At 44.7% G+C, this 13,453-nt stretch overlaps 1 protein-coding gene across 1 annotated transcript in view; it reads left to right on the top strand.

Moving 5' to 3' along the window:
• Positions 1–7,493, top strand: part of LOC144480495 (tetraspanin-3-like) — a 63,692-nt gene extending 56,199 nt beyond the window's left edge. The window contains exon 7 of the mRNA XM_078199994.1: positions 6,830–7,493. Within this exon, the coding sequence (XP_078056120.1) occupies positions 6,830–6,922 (93 nt within the window). The 3' untranslated portion in view covers positions 6,923–7,493. The remainder of the gene's footprint in view (positions 1–6,829) is intronic.
• The last annotated feature ends 5,960 nt before the right edge of the window (positions 7,494–13,453 follow it).

Raw genomic sequence — 13,453 nt, forward strand, 5'->3', positions numbered from 1 at the left:
TCATCTCTGCCCTTCAGATATTTTCATGCCTTTGCTTCCCAAATATAAACCCCTCCATTGACTGAGCTTCTCCATTTTCTTTTTGAATATACTTTTAACTGGCTTAATTTGCATTCTAATATCTCTCCCTGCTCAATTCCACTGATGGAATAAAGAGTTAGACCCTGTCTTTCCATCAATTCATTATTTTCAACCCTTAAGTCACGTCAGTCTTTTAAACTGCTAGTCGAAGCATATATCAATTTATTCTGTTTGTCTTCATGTCAGCTGTTATGCAGGTGAGTTGTTACTGGATTTTCTCCAAGGCGAGCTTACTCTTCCCATTGACAAGAAGCCATAGTCTTAGGATAAGGGTTAGCAAATTTAAAACAGGAGAAACTACTTCTCCCAAAAGGTTGTGAATCTGTGGAATTCGCTCCCCCAAAGTGCGGTGGATGCTGGGACAGTGAGTAAACTTAAGGAGGAGTTAGACAGATTTTTAATTGGTAATGGGGTTGAAGGGTTATGGGGAGAAGGCAGGAAAATGGGGATGAGGAGCATATCAGCCATGATCGAATGGCGGAGCGGACTCGATGGGCCGAATGGCCTAATTCTGCTCCTATATCTTATGAGCTTATGGGGCTCCAACCTTATTTTATAACTGGATTATTACTTCCTTGCTTGTGTATTCCGTGTGTTTTGCTGCCGTACCCAGCATCTTTGATGGGATGAAAAGTGTCTACAAATTGTCTTTGATTTCCACGCTATTGCTTATCCCCCACAAATGGTGGTGTCGTGTGGGATTACAGTCTTGTGGAAGGCAGTGAGACCCTCAAGTGGTCACAAGTAGAAGTTAGGATTACTTTTTATTAAATTGAGTTGCCTTTGAATTTAACAATTTTCCACTTATGTCAGAGATGGAGTTCAGAGATTTGCATTTGGTGATTTTTGCCCGCACCACAACATTCAGCATAGAGGCACAGAAGTTTACTACATGGAAACAGACCCTTCAGCCCAACCTGTCCATGCTGCCCAGTTTTTACCACTAAACTAATCCCAATTGCCTGCATTTGGCCATATCCCTCCATACCCATCTTACCTATGTAACTGTCTAAATGTATTTTACAAAACAAAACTGTACCCACTTCTACTACTGCCTCTGGCAGTTCGATTCAGACATTCATCACCCTCTGTGTGAAAAGATTGCCCCTCTGGACCCTTTTGTATCTCCCCCCGCTCACCTTAAACCTATGCCCTCTAGTTTTAGACTCCCCTACCTTTGGGAAAAGATATTGACTATCTACCTTATCTATGTCCCTCATTATTTTATAGACCTCTATAAGATCACCCCTAAGCCTCCTATGCTCCAGGGAAAATAGTCCCAGTCTATCCAGCTTCTGATAACTCAAACCATCAAGTATATGGTTTCAACCATAGGAAATTCAGGGACATGACAGAGAAACTGCTGGTATTTTTAATGTGCAGAAACAACTTGTAGAAGGATTTCTCCTCCTCAGGAAAGTGGGGACAATGGAGAGAAATGGACTGTAAATAACAAAGGTCGTGAATGTAGCCCAATCCATCACGCAAACCAGCCTCCCATCCATTGACTCTGTCTACATCTCCCGCTGCCTCAAAAAAGCAGCTCGCATAATCAATGACCCCACACACACAGGACATTCTCTCTTCCGCCGGGAAAAAGATACAAAAATCTGAGGTCACGTGCCAACCGACTCAAGAACAGCTTCTTCCCTGCTGCCATCAGACTTCTGAATGGACCTACCTCACACTAAGTTGATCTTTCTCTACACCCTAACTCTGACTGTAACACTACATTCTGCGCGCTCTCCTTTCCTTCTCTATGAATGGTATGCTTTGTCTGTATAGCGCGCAAGGAACAATACTTTTCACTGTATACTAATACATGTGACAATAATAAATCAAATCAAAAAGAACATTTTGATTTTTTTGATGTATTTGGACCAAAATAGAAACTTTGGGTTGGCACAGCCTTTTACCAGATTATAAAGATGGGCACGTGGCTTTAAAAAGTTGCTTGTGACGAGTTGTGGTAAGTGTTCACACTTTCAGAGTGAGTGGTTAAGTCGGCTCGAGGTAAAGATGTTGACCCTCCTTTAAGCTACGGTTTCATACTGAAGCCTTTTTGTGGGTTTTCCCTCTACACATAACAGAATGTAACTTTCCCCAAGCTAGGCAGCACTAATTGTAAACCTGACCTCATACCCCACCACTCCACCTTCCCCACCCCCACCCCACCCCACCCCCCCAAACTACCATTTCAATCATGCATTGACTCTTTAAAATACCCATTCTGTTTTGTAGAGATCCATTGATAGACCAAGTGACATTTATTATTTTTCAAATCTGTAACCTTTTTAAAAAATTTTTAAGCCTTTAATTCAAGTGCATTATTTCCTGTTGCCCCTGCATTACTGAGGGGATGAGCTGTGACCACCGTATCTAATGATAGTCTGCTTGGACGTTGAAATATCGAATCCTGGTTGGCTAGAAATAATTACAAGGCAGGAATCTGAAGTTCTTGTGTTACTTTGCCAGCTGCCTGAGTCGAGCTGAATCAGAGGTTAGCTGCTATCCGAACCTACCGATTCGATTACAGTTTTGATCCGCTCCCAGCAGTTAATACATTTTCAATTTTATATGGGTTTTGTATTCTCTCTGTTATGTCGGCAGCAGCTGCTGCCAGTAAGGATGTGAACTGTCAGCGTGGCGATGTGCTTGATGCATGATCCTGTAATGAGGTTAACGGGACATTGCCAGGAAACAAGATTCCTCAAACATTTAAAGTCTTCGCTTGGCTAGCCTTCCATTTTGCTTACGGAATGAGGGCATAATAGAAAGCATATTTACAATCCATAGTGGTATAAAAAACCTGGAATGTATGTAAACGGGTGGCACAGTGGTTAGCACTGCTGCCTCACAGCGCCAGGGACCCGGATTCGATTCCTGGCTTGGGTCACTGTCTGTGCGGAGTTTGCACGTTCTCCCCGTGTCTGCATGGGTTTCCTCCGGGTGCTCCGGTTTCCTCCCAGTCTGAAAGACGTGTCGGTTAGGGTGCATTGGTCGTGCTAAATTCTCTGTGTACCTGAACAGGCGTCGGAGTGTGGCGACTAGGGGAATTTCACAGTAATTTCATTGCAGTGTTAGTGTTAAGTCTCACTTGTGACTAATAACTAAACTTTAAACCTCAGCGAATCCTGTGATCAAATGAAAAGGTTGCAAGTTTCTTGTCGTCCTGATTCATTTGAAGGATTTCAAGTGATTCCAAATCCCGAGTTCTCATGTGGAAATTCTAGGAGCTCAGACTTGCATCTTCCAAGCTAGATTGCTAATTTGTAAAGTGCAAATTGGGTCTAAAGATCTCCTCAAACCTCAGTTGAAACATCCTTTGTGTCCCAACTTCAGTGACCGGAGACGACTAAAAATCAGTTTTTGGTGTAGACAAAAGCAAGGCAGACAGCAATTCTTATAACTCCAGGCTGCCCTCAAGCCTAGATAACTAGTGGTTTTGCTAATGGACGGCACGGTGGCACAGTGGTTAGCACTGTTGCCTCACAGCGCCAGGGACCCGGGTTCAATTCCGGCCTCGGGTCACTGTCTGTGTGGAGTCTACACGTTCTCCCCCGTGTCTGCTTGGGTTTCCTCCGGGTGCTCCGGTTTCCTCCCACAGTCCAAAGATGAGCAGGTTAGGTTAATTGGCTACGCTGAATTGCCCCTTAGTGTCAGGGGGATTTGTAGGGTAGATAAGTGGGGTTACAGGGATAGGGCCTGGGTGGGATTGTGGTCAATGCAAACTCGTTGGGCCAAATGGCCTCCTTCTGCAATGTAGGATTCTATGATCCTATCTTCAACCACCGAAGCCGTACAGGACACTTCAGGGCATACAACCAATCCATGGCCATCACCATAGAGTTCCTGATGATGTTTTCCAGGAAAACCTTGAGGACCCCGTGGACCTCTTCGTGGATCAGCCTGGAAATGCACTTGATGCCCCTGCGGCGAGCCAGAGGGCGAATGGCCAGCTTAGTGATGCCCTGGATGTTATCAAGGAGCAATTTGTGGTGTTGCTTTGCATTGCAGCCCAGCCCTTGCTGCCTTTCCCTTGACATGGCATGATCTGCACTGATCAACATAAAGCCAACAATCAAATATGCTTAATGATGTATTGAATGTCTCCTTTTAAGAGTACTGATCGGCAGAGGGATCTGGGTGTACAGGTACACAGGTCACTGAAAGTGGAGAAGGTAGTCAAGAAGCCTAGCCTCCATCGGCCGGGGCATTGAGTTTAAAAATTGGCAAGTCATGTTGCAGCTTTATGGAACCTTAGTTAGGCCGCACTTGGAATATAGTGTTCAATTCTGTTCGCCACACTACCAGAAGGCTTTGGAGAGGGTACAGAAAAGATTTACCAAGATGTTGCCTGGTATGGAGGGCATTAGCTATGAGGAGAGGTTGGAGAAACTTGGTTTGTTTTCACTGGAACGACGGAGGTTGAGGGGCGACCTGATAGAAGTCTACAAGATTATGAGAGGCATGGACAGAGTGGATAGTCAGAAGCTTTTTCCCCAGGGTGGAAGAGTCAATTACTAGGGGGCATCAGTTGAAGGTGCGAGGGGCAAGGTTTAAAGGAGATGTACGAGGCAAGTTTTTTTACACAGGGTGGTGGATGCCTGGAACTCGCTGCCGGGGGAGGTAGTGGAAGCAGATACGATAGTGACTTTTAAGGTCCTTCTTGACAAATACATGAATAGGATGGGAATAGAGGGATACGGTCCCCGGAAGGGTAGGGGGTTTTAGTTCAGTCGGGCAGCATGGTCAGTGCAGGCTTGGAGGGCCGAAGGGCCTGTTCCTGTGCTGTAATTCTCTTTGTTCTTTGTTTTTAATTAATACTCTTGATTTTTCTCAAATATTCTGAATTTGCTTTCATTTTTTTTGATGCAGGTTCATAGACACCAGGTGTCCATCTCCTCCTGATTACCACCCTTTCTGTCCTTTTTTGATTTTTTTCTTTTCTCTCATTTTCACCCGCCCCCTCAGTTTGGAAGACAAAGACAAAACATGATTAGAACTTCATTCCTGTTTGTAAAATCTCATTTAGCAGTCAAGGCCCCAAGCTCGGGAAATTCTCCCTCGAGACCGCGCCTCCTCAGTACAACGCTCTCCCCTTTTAAGGCCTGCCTTAAAACCTCTTGAAGCGAGTTTTTGGTCCCTTTGTGCTTGATGTTTAATTTTATTAATGTTTTCGTGAAGTGCCTCGGGACGTTGCCCTATAATAAAGGTGTTATATAAATGCAAGTTGTTGCTGTAGTTGGATTTTTAAAGTGAACTTTTTTCAAGCCAAACTTTGGGGTTACATTATATTTTTGGACATACCGATATTTTATGGTTGTGCAGAGTGTTGCAAACTCAATGCGATCCTCTCAAAGCAAGAGATTGGTTGAATAGCCTTTCCACAATTTCATAATTTGCCTTCTGCAGGTTGGAATAAAAGGTGAAGAACATGCAAATGCCACTTTCTATTGGCCATCATCCTGTTCAGTGCATAATGAGCCCAGTTGTACATTGTAACCGCTGCCTATTTAGTAGCCGACGCTATTCATTACATTCTGCTGGTGAACACTCTCCTGTGTGCTGCTTATAATTTATTTAACACTTGGAAATCCTGTTCTGTTGCATTAAGCTGCTTGATAATGAGCTCTCCAAACTGTGTGCAGAGTTGCAAAAATTGAAGGGAAACTCCATAAATGCAAATAAGGCTCATTGCTTAAAGCATGCCTTTTATCTGATATTAATCCAAGTGTTTTTAATTTTTATTAAAAGCACTTTTTTGAAATGTTTTGTTTTCCATTTTCCGCAAGTGTTCTCATGCTGGACAAGTGCCTGTTGTATGTGTAGTCACAGTAAGAGTTTTAACAACACCAGGTTAAAGTCCAACAGGTTTATTTGGTAGCAAAAGCCATTAGCTTTCGGAGCACTGCTGCTTCGTCAGATGGAGTGGAAATCACAGTCGACAGATGATTGTATCACCAGCTAACGTCAGCCCAGTCCCTTGGGCTTTGCTGATACGGGCAAGAAGCATTCTGGCCCAAGCCGGGACGTTTACATTGGATGTAATGTCAATAATGCTAAAAGGCAAATTTAAGCCCTGTTTGAATGGGAGACTCTTCGCACTGAATGATCGTTATTGTAGTGAGGAATGGGCAGTTTAGAGGAGAGAATGCTGCTGTTTCTCTAGAACTAGTTAGATGTTTCAATGGATGGACTTTAGCTTGGGTCGAATGGCCTTCCTAACCTATTCCTTGCGATCTTATTTAGCCGGACATGAAATTAAGCCGTGTAATTTGGTTTTGTTCACCTTGCTCTTGTCATTTTATGGAAATGACCTGATTTTTATTTTAATTTTGGGAGGGGTTTGTGTTGGAGTGCTGGAGGTGGGAGGGGTGTGATTGTATACTCATTTAAGCAGCCATGATGTGGAGATGCTGGCGTTGGACTGGGGTGGGCGCAGTAAGAAGTCTCTCAACACCAGGTTGAAGTCCAACAGGTTTATTTGGTGGCACGAGCTTTTGGAGCGCTGCTCCTTCATCAGGTGACTCACCTACTCGCATTGCATAGTATTTTTTTTCCAGTTTGCCATCTGTGTAATAGAAGTTGTGAGGCTTCTTGCTGTGCCCAATTAAGCAGCAGACCACTATAATGGAAGGCAAGGTCGTGATGACCACCAAGCGTTTGAGTGACCGTTAAGCAGAAGGTGCTTTTTAAGTTTTTGGGTCATCCCTGTAATATTTACTGTTCTTTCTTTGTCCTCTAGTTGCTGGGCATGCTGTGTGCCTTCGTTGTGCTGTGCAGGAGGAGCGGTGATCTTGCCTATGAACCTCTCATCCCTGGAGGAACCTATGCATAATCTGTTTCCTGAGTGCTCCGTTCTGTTTCCCTCTTCCTTCCCCCACCCCCCCTCCCCAATCCCCGAAATTATGTCGTTTTCACCCCTCAGAATCTATTCATAGAGGCCGCGTCTATGACACGGGACTCCTTCTTTTGTATATATCAAGTAAATCTAAAGCACATCTTACAGTCTGAACTGCTGGGGTTAGTCGCACGAAAGTGCACACTCGATGGGTGTACCTGAAACCCTGTATAATTAGTAGAGATTAAATTGTACAAAAATGACTACTAATACTGTAGCAATCAAGGAATCTGTAATCACTAGTAACTGACATGTTTTGAGAGTCTGATCTTCCAGATTTAAGCATTAACTTTATTGTCCTTAGCCCTCAAACTGAATTTTGTTTTAGATTCACTGTGCACTATCAGGATATTTTACATTGTATAGTATTTTTTTTCCCAGTTTGCCGTCTGTGTAGTGAGTTCTGATGAGAAGTTTTAAGTTGTCTCTTGAAATAATGCAGCCTTTTAGCCAGGGTAGGGTATGTGAACTGAATTAATTAAAATAAATAAAGATTGTTGAAACTGAAGTTGTTTTTTTTCCCCTTTGGTTTAAATGTGATCAGATGAACAAAAGCAGCACCTTTTCCAGAAAAAAAAAATCACGCTGCATGAAGCCAGATGGATCGTATGGACCCAAATCTGTTTCCTGGGCTCTGTTTTATGTTGGCAGATTTCATCGTGGGAGCACTTGCAGCACGGCGGCACAGTGGTTAGCACTGCTGCCTCAGTGCCAGGGACCCGGTCTCCCGGCTTGGGTCACTGTCTGTGTGGAGACTGCACGTTCTCCCCGTGTCTGCGTGGGTTTCCTCCGGGTGCTCCGGTTTCCTCCCCCAGTCTGAAAGACATGCTGCTCAGGTGCATTGACCCGAACAGGCGCCGGAGGGTGGCAATAGTAACTTCATTGCATTGTTAATGTAAGCCTTACTTGTGACTTCTAAATAAACTTAATGGTTGGCTACAGCGTCCCTGGGGATTGGAACTTAAATTGCTCCTGATCACTGGAATGTAAAACAGTGATGATGTGGAGATTCTGGCGTTGGAGCTTGAAAGCATCCTTTCTGGCTGTATCACAGCTTGGTATGGCTCCAGCTCTGCCCAAGAGTGCAAGGAACGACAAAAGGTCGTGAATGTAGCCCAATCCATTGCGCAAACCAGCCTCCCATCCATTGACTCTGTCTACACTTCCCGCTGCCTCGGCAAAGCAGCCAGCATAATTAAGGACCCCCCCCCCGGACATTCTCTCTTCCACCTTCTTCCTTCGGGAAAAAGATACAAAAGTCTGAGGTCACGTACCAACCGACACAAGAACAACATCTTCCCTGCTGCTGTCAGACTTTTGAATGGACTTACCTTGCATTAAGTTGATCTTTCTCTACACCCTAGCTATGACTGTTAACAGTACATTCGCACTCTCTTGTTTCCTTCTCTATGAACGGTATGCTTTGTATAGTGCGCAAGAAACAATACTTTTCACTATGTTAATCCTTGTGACAAATCAAATCAAAAACTGTGCAGGACTCGTGCTGGGATGGAACAGTGGGATAGTATAAAGGCAACTGGAGTGACGCAATGTTTTGGAACACCGACTTTTTAATCTGGGATCATCTGGGTTTAATTCAATCAGCACTGGTGAGATAAAAGCCTTGTCTCTCTAATGAGTAATAGTGCTAAGTGAATTAGTTTGTTCAGTCTCCACTTAGCTCTCTGCGGATGTCAACCCATATAAAATGGGCTAATCTCGACTAGCCAAAAGCACCAAGAGCTAGAATTACTCTGGTCAAAATCGGGGGAGAAACAGTCACCATTTCAGATTTAAGACCCTCAGGCCAACGTAGCAAGACAATAAAGAATAGTTGCACCGTAAAATGGAAATGTTAGACTAGAGCAACAGAGGGCATGTTTTGCGGAGGTTAGAATTACACTGGGGAACAGCCAGTTGAAAGTGAAATCTCCATAAGAGCATCAGGCCATGCTATCCCTCAAGTCTGCTCCAGCAATCGGTATTATCGTAACTGGTCCACCACAAGTTTACTTCCCCACACTATCACCACATTTTTTTATTCCCTTCAAGGCCAATTTAATCTCAGTCATAAATCTCAGCATCCACAACACTCAAATTCAATAGATTCACAATGGAAAATTCAGTAGATACCTCTGAGTGAAGGTATTTCTCCTAAGCGGTCACCCCCTTGTCATCATAGAATCCCTATGGGAGAGAAGGAGGCCATTTGGCCCATCGAACCTCCAACAGAGCATCCTACCCAGGCTCTATCTCCCACATATTTATCCCACTAATCCACCTAACCTTCCAGTCTTGGGACACTAAGAGAAAATTTAGCGTGACCAAACCACCCAATCTGCGCATTTTTGGACTGTGGGAACGAAACACACGCAGACACGGGGAGAACGTGCAAACTCTACACGGTTGCCCAAGTCTGGGATTGAACCCAGGTCCCTAGCGCTGAGAGGCAGTAGTGCTAACCACCATGCCACCACATGATCCTCCAGTTCTGCACTCTCAAGACACAGAAAATAAGCCTCTCAACACTCATCCTGTGTAAGCCCTCTGACAATTTTACACATTTGGAATCAGATCACACATCTAATTTCCAGAGAGCATCGGCCTATTCCATTCCAGTATTCTAAATTCTTATCGCAGCCTCCATTGTAATTTGAGTGTTTTGCCTCTGATCCTCAGTTGGCAGATCAGCAAGTTTCTCACTTGAGGTAATGGGACAAAAGGCGAGATGACTCATCAAACCTCATCCTCAGTGTGTTAACATTCCTGGAGACACTTTGTAATGAATAATCCCAATGTCCTTGCCTTGTTTGCTAGATTTTGCCAAGCACTTATCACTTGAGTAAAGTTTTATCTGTTCTGAATTTAGTTTTGACTAATTTTCAATTATGCTGTCTTTCCATTACTTGTTGTTTAAAACTAATCAGATTAGGGGCAGCACGGTGGTTAGCACCAGGGAAGCTGTTGGCGCCAGTGTCCTGGGTTCAATTCCAGCCTTGGGTCACTGTCTGTGAGGCACGTTCTCCCCATGTCTGTGCGGGTTTCCTCCAGGTGCTCTAGTTTCCTCCCATAGTCTAAAGATGTGTAGGCTAGGTGGATTGGCCATGCTAAATTAGCTCTTGGTGTCCAAAGATGTGCAGGTTAGGTGGATTGGCCATGCTAAATTGCCCCTTGGTGTCCAAGGATGTGTAGGTTAGGTGGATTGGCCATGCTAAATTGCCCCTTAGTCATAGAATCATAGAGGTTTACAGCATGGAAACAGGCCCTTTGGCCCAACTTGTCCATGCCGCCCTTGTGTCTAAAGATGTGTAGGTTAGGTGGATTGGACATGCTAAGTTGCCCCTTAGTGTCCAAAGATGTGTAGGTTGGATGGATCAGCCATGCTAAATTGCCCCTCAGTTTCCAAAGATATGTAGGTTAGATGGATTGTCCATGCTAAGTTTCCCCTTAGTGTCCAAAGATGTGTAGGTTGGGTGGATCGGCCATGCTAAATTGCTCTTTAGTGTCCAAAGATTTGTAGGTGAGAGGAATTAGCCATGCTAAATGCACAGGATTATGGGGTTAGGGCAGTGGGGGAAAGCCTGAATAAGACACTCTTTCAGAGGGTCGGTGCAAACTTGAAGGGCTGAATGACCCCCTTCTGCACTGTAGGGATTCTATGGGTCCAATACCCTCCATTTTTAAAACTGTCTCTTTATTAATTTGTATTCTTTTGCCTAAATCCTGAATGGTCTATCACTCCCAGCCCTATCAAACACACAGTCACATAGAACACTGCAGCGTAGTGTCAAGAAACACCCTGATGTTAATTGCAAGATTGTCTCAAAACCCTGATGGGTAACTTGAAACACTGGTTCTTAGTGGTGTATATTTGTTTGGTAAATTGTGAGGAACAACATACAACCCAGTGTGGAGTTGTGTAAACAATTAATAAAGAGTATTTATTAAGGTAAAAGAGAAACACACAACAAAGACTAATATACACAATGACACTTTAAGTGTGTTAATAACTAAACGTTTTACCTGAAGCTGCCTCTTGTTCCCACAATTTACCACATTCCCTGAACTCACTGAGACACCTCTTTTCCCAAACCACATCCACCTTAGTAACTCTATCAGTCAAATCCAGTTCATAGTTACCCCACAATACAGCTTAGATGGCTAGGTCTGAGAAAATATCTTTTGCCTGTTCCACGAAGGTACAAAAACTGTGCCTTTTAGAGGAGAATTGCTACAAACTACCGTAGCTCTAAATGTCAGAAGGAACAAGCCTCCGTGGCTCTGATCAAAGACGGAACTGGCCTCTCTGAAGATTTTGGTGTGTCTGGCTGTTAGATGAAAAGTCAGCCTCCTTCCCCACTGAAGGTGGTTATACCGTTCAGTCACTTTGATATCCACCCTGTAGATTAGACTGGGCGGAATTTTCCCGTCCAGCCTGCCACAGGAGTCGCAGCGGACGGGACACGGACCATGCAAAAGGTCCATTGACCTCGGGCGGGATTTTCCGGCTTTCGGGCGAACGCGGCCGGAAGATCCTGCCATCTATCTCTCACATTCCCTGCCTTTAGAAGTTATCAATTTGATATAACCCCCACTGATCTCTGAGAAACAATGTTTCTGATATGGCAATTCACACTTCGATTTCTCTAGACGCCTGCTAATCTTGTTACTAGGCAAATCGCACTGCACTATTCCTCTAGATGCTTGCTATTCTTGTTATTGTCTATTATTTTGTTTGTATCTCAAGGTCACTATTGACATCGTTAACTTCCAAACTTCTAACAATAGAGGCCATTCAGCCCAAGCTAATGTTTATGCCCCACAAGAGCCTCATTCTATCACCTACCCCTTTTTTTCCTCATCTAGCTTTGCCTTAAATGCATTTATAACAGTCTCCTTTACTCTGACTTCCGCCATTTGTGCTACCCTCCTTTGCTTTGCTCTGCCATTGGTGGCTGTGTCTTTGGCCACGTGTTCTGGAGTTGCATCAAGAAATTCCTCTGCTCCTTTTAATATCCTCCTCCATAAAACCCACTTCTTTCGCCAAGCATGGTAGCACAGTGGTTAGCACTGCTGCCTCACAGCGCCAGGGACCCGGGTTCGATTCCCGGCTTGGGTCACTGTCTGTGTGGAGTTTGCACATTCTCCCCGTGTCTGCGTGTCCGGGTACTCCGGTTTCTTCCCAAAGATGTGCAGGTTGGGTGCATTGGCCGTGCTAAATTCTCCCTCAGTGTACCCGAACAGGCGCCGGAGTGAGGCAATGAGGGGATTTTCACAGTAACTTCATTGCAGTGTTAACGTAAGCTTACTTGTGACTAATAAATAAACTACTTTAAGCTGCTATTTTCCCCTTTCTTGACTTGACGTTTCATTTTCCTTCTGTTTCTGTGAAGTGCCTTGGGGTATTTTTTCCATGTTCAGTGTGCAATGTTGCTGCAAGCTGTTGTGTGAATGCATCCCATTTTCCTGGCTGGTTTGTATTCTGGGTGCAACTCATCTGCACAACTTTGTGCTTTTGAGATTCATTGCAACTGCCTTCTTCCAAGATTTTCCACTCGTTCCTGTGTTTTTTCTTTATTCATGCTTGGGGCCAGCATCACTGGCTGGCCATCATTTATTGCCCATCCCTAGTTGCCCCTGAGAAGGTGAGCTGCCTTCTTGAATCGCTGCAGTCCATGTGCTGTGGGTTGACCCACAATACCGTTAGGGAGGGAATTCCAGGATTTTGACCCAGCGACTGCGAAGGAACGGCCGATATATTTCCAAGCCAGGATGGTGAGTGGCTTGGAGGGTACCTTGCAGGTGGTGGTGTTCCCATGTATCTGCTGCCCTTGTCCTTCTAGATGGAAGTGGTCGTGGGTTTGGAAGGTAGGTTTTCTTTTGTATCCATTCCGGATCCACCGTGATGAACAAAATGGTGTGCCGTACGTACCCTGTGCTCTGACCTCTGTGTACTTTTCAACAATAGCCAGTCCTCCTTATTTCAATGACATTGATGCTAATTGTCATTATTCCTACTGTCATCTTGGCTGAGATCATTTAACTGATCAGAGATCTCCTAATTCACTTGGTCAAAGAACAGTAAAATTTGAGCCAGCATCCTTTGTCAATACAATCATAGAATCCCTAACGTGCAGAAGGAGGCCATTCGGCCCATCAAGCCTGCACCGACAACAATCCCACCCAGGCCTGATCCCCGTAACCCCATATATTTGCCCTGCTCATCCCCCTGACACTAAGGGGCAATTTGACATGGCCAATCAACCTAACCCGCACATCTTTGGAGTGTGGGAGGAAGCTGGAGCACCCGGCGGAAACCCACGCAGACACGGGGAGAACGTGCAAACTCCGCACAGACAGTGACCCAAGGCGGGAATCGAACCCGGGTCCCTGGCGCTGTGAGGCAGCAGTGCTAACCACTGTGCCACCGTGTAGCCCAATTCTCAACCAGTATTACTAAAACTTGTC

Source organism: Mustelus asterias, chromosome 29 (genome assembly GCF_964213995.1).
Source record: "Mustelus asterias chromosome 29, sMusAst1.hap1.1, whole genome shotgun sequence".
NCBI lineage: Eukaryota > Metazoa > Chordata > Chondrichthyes > Carcharhiniformes > Triakidae > Mustelus > Mustelus asterias.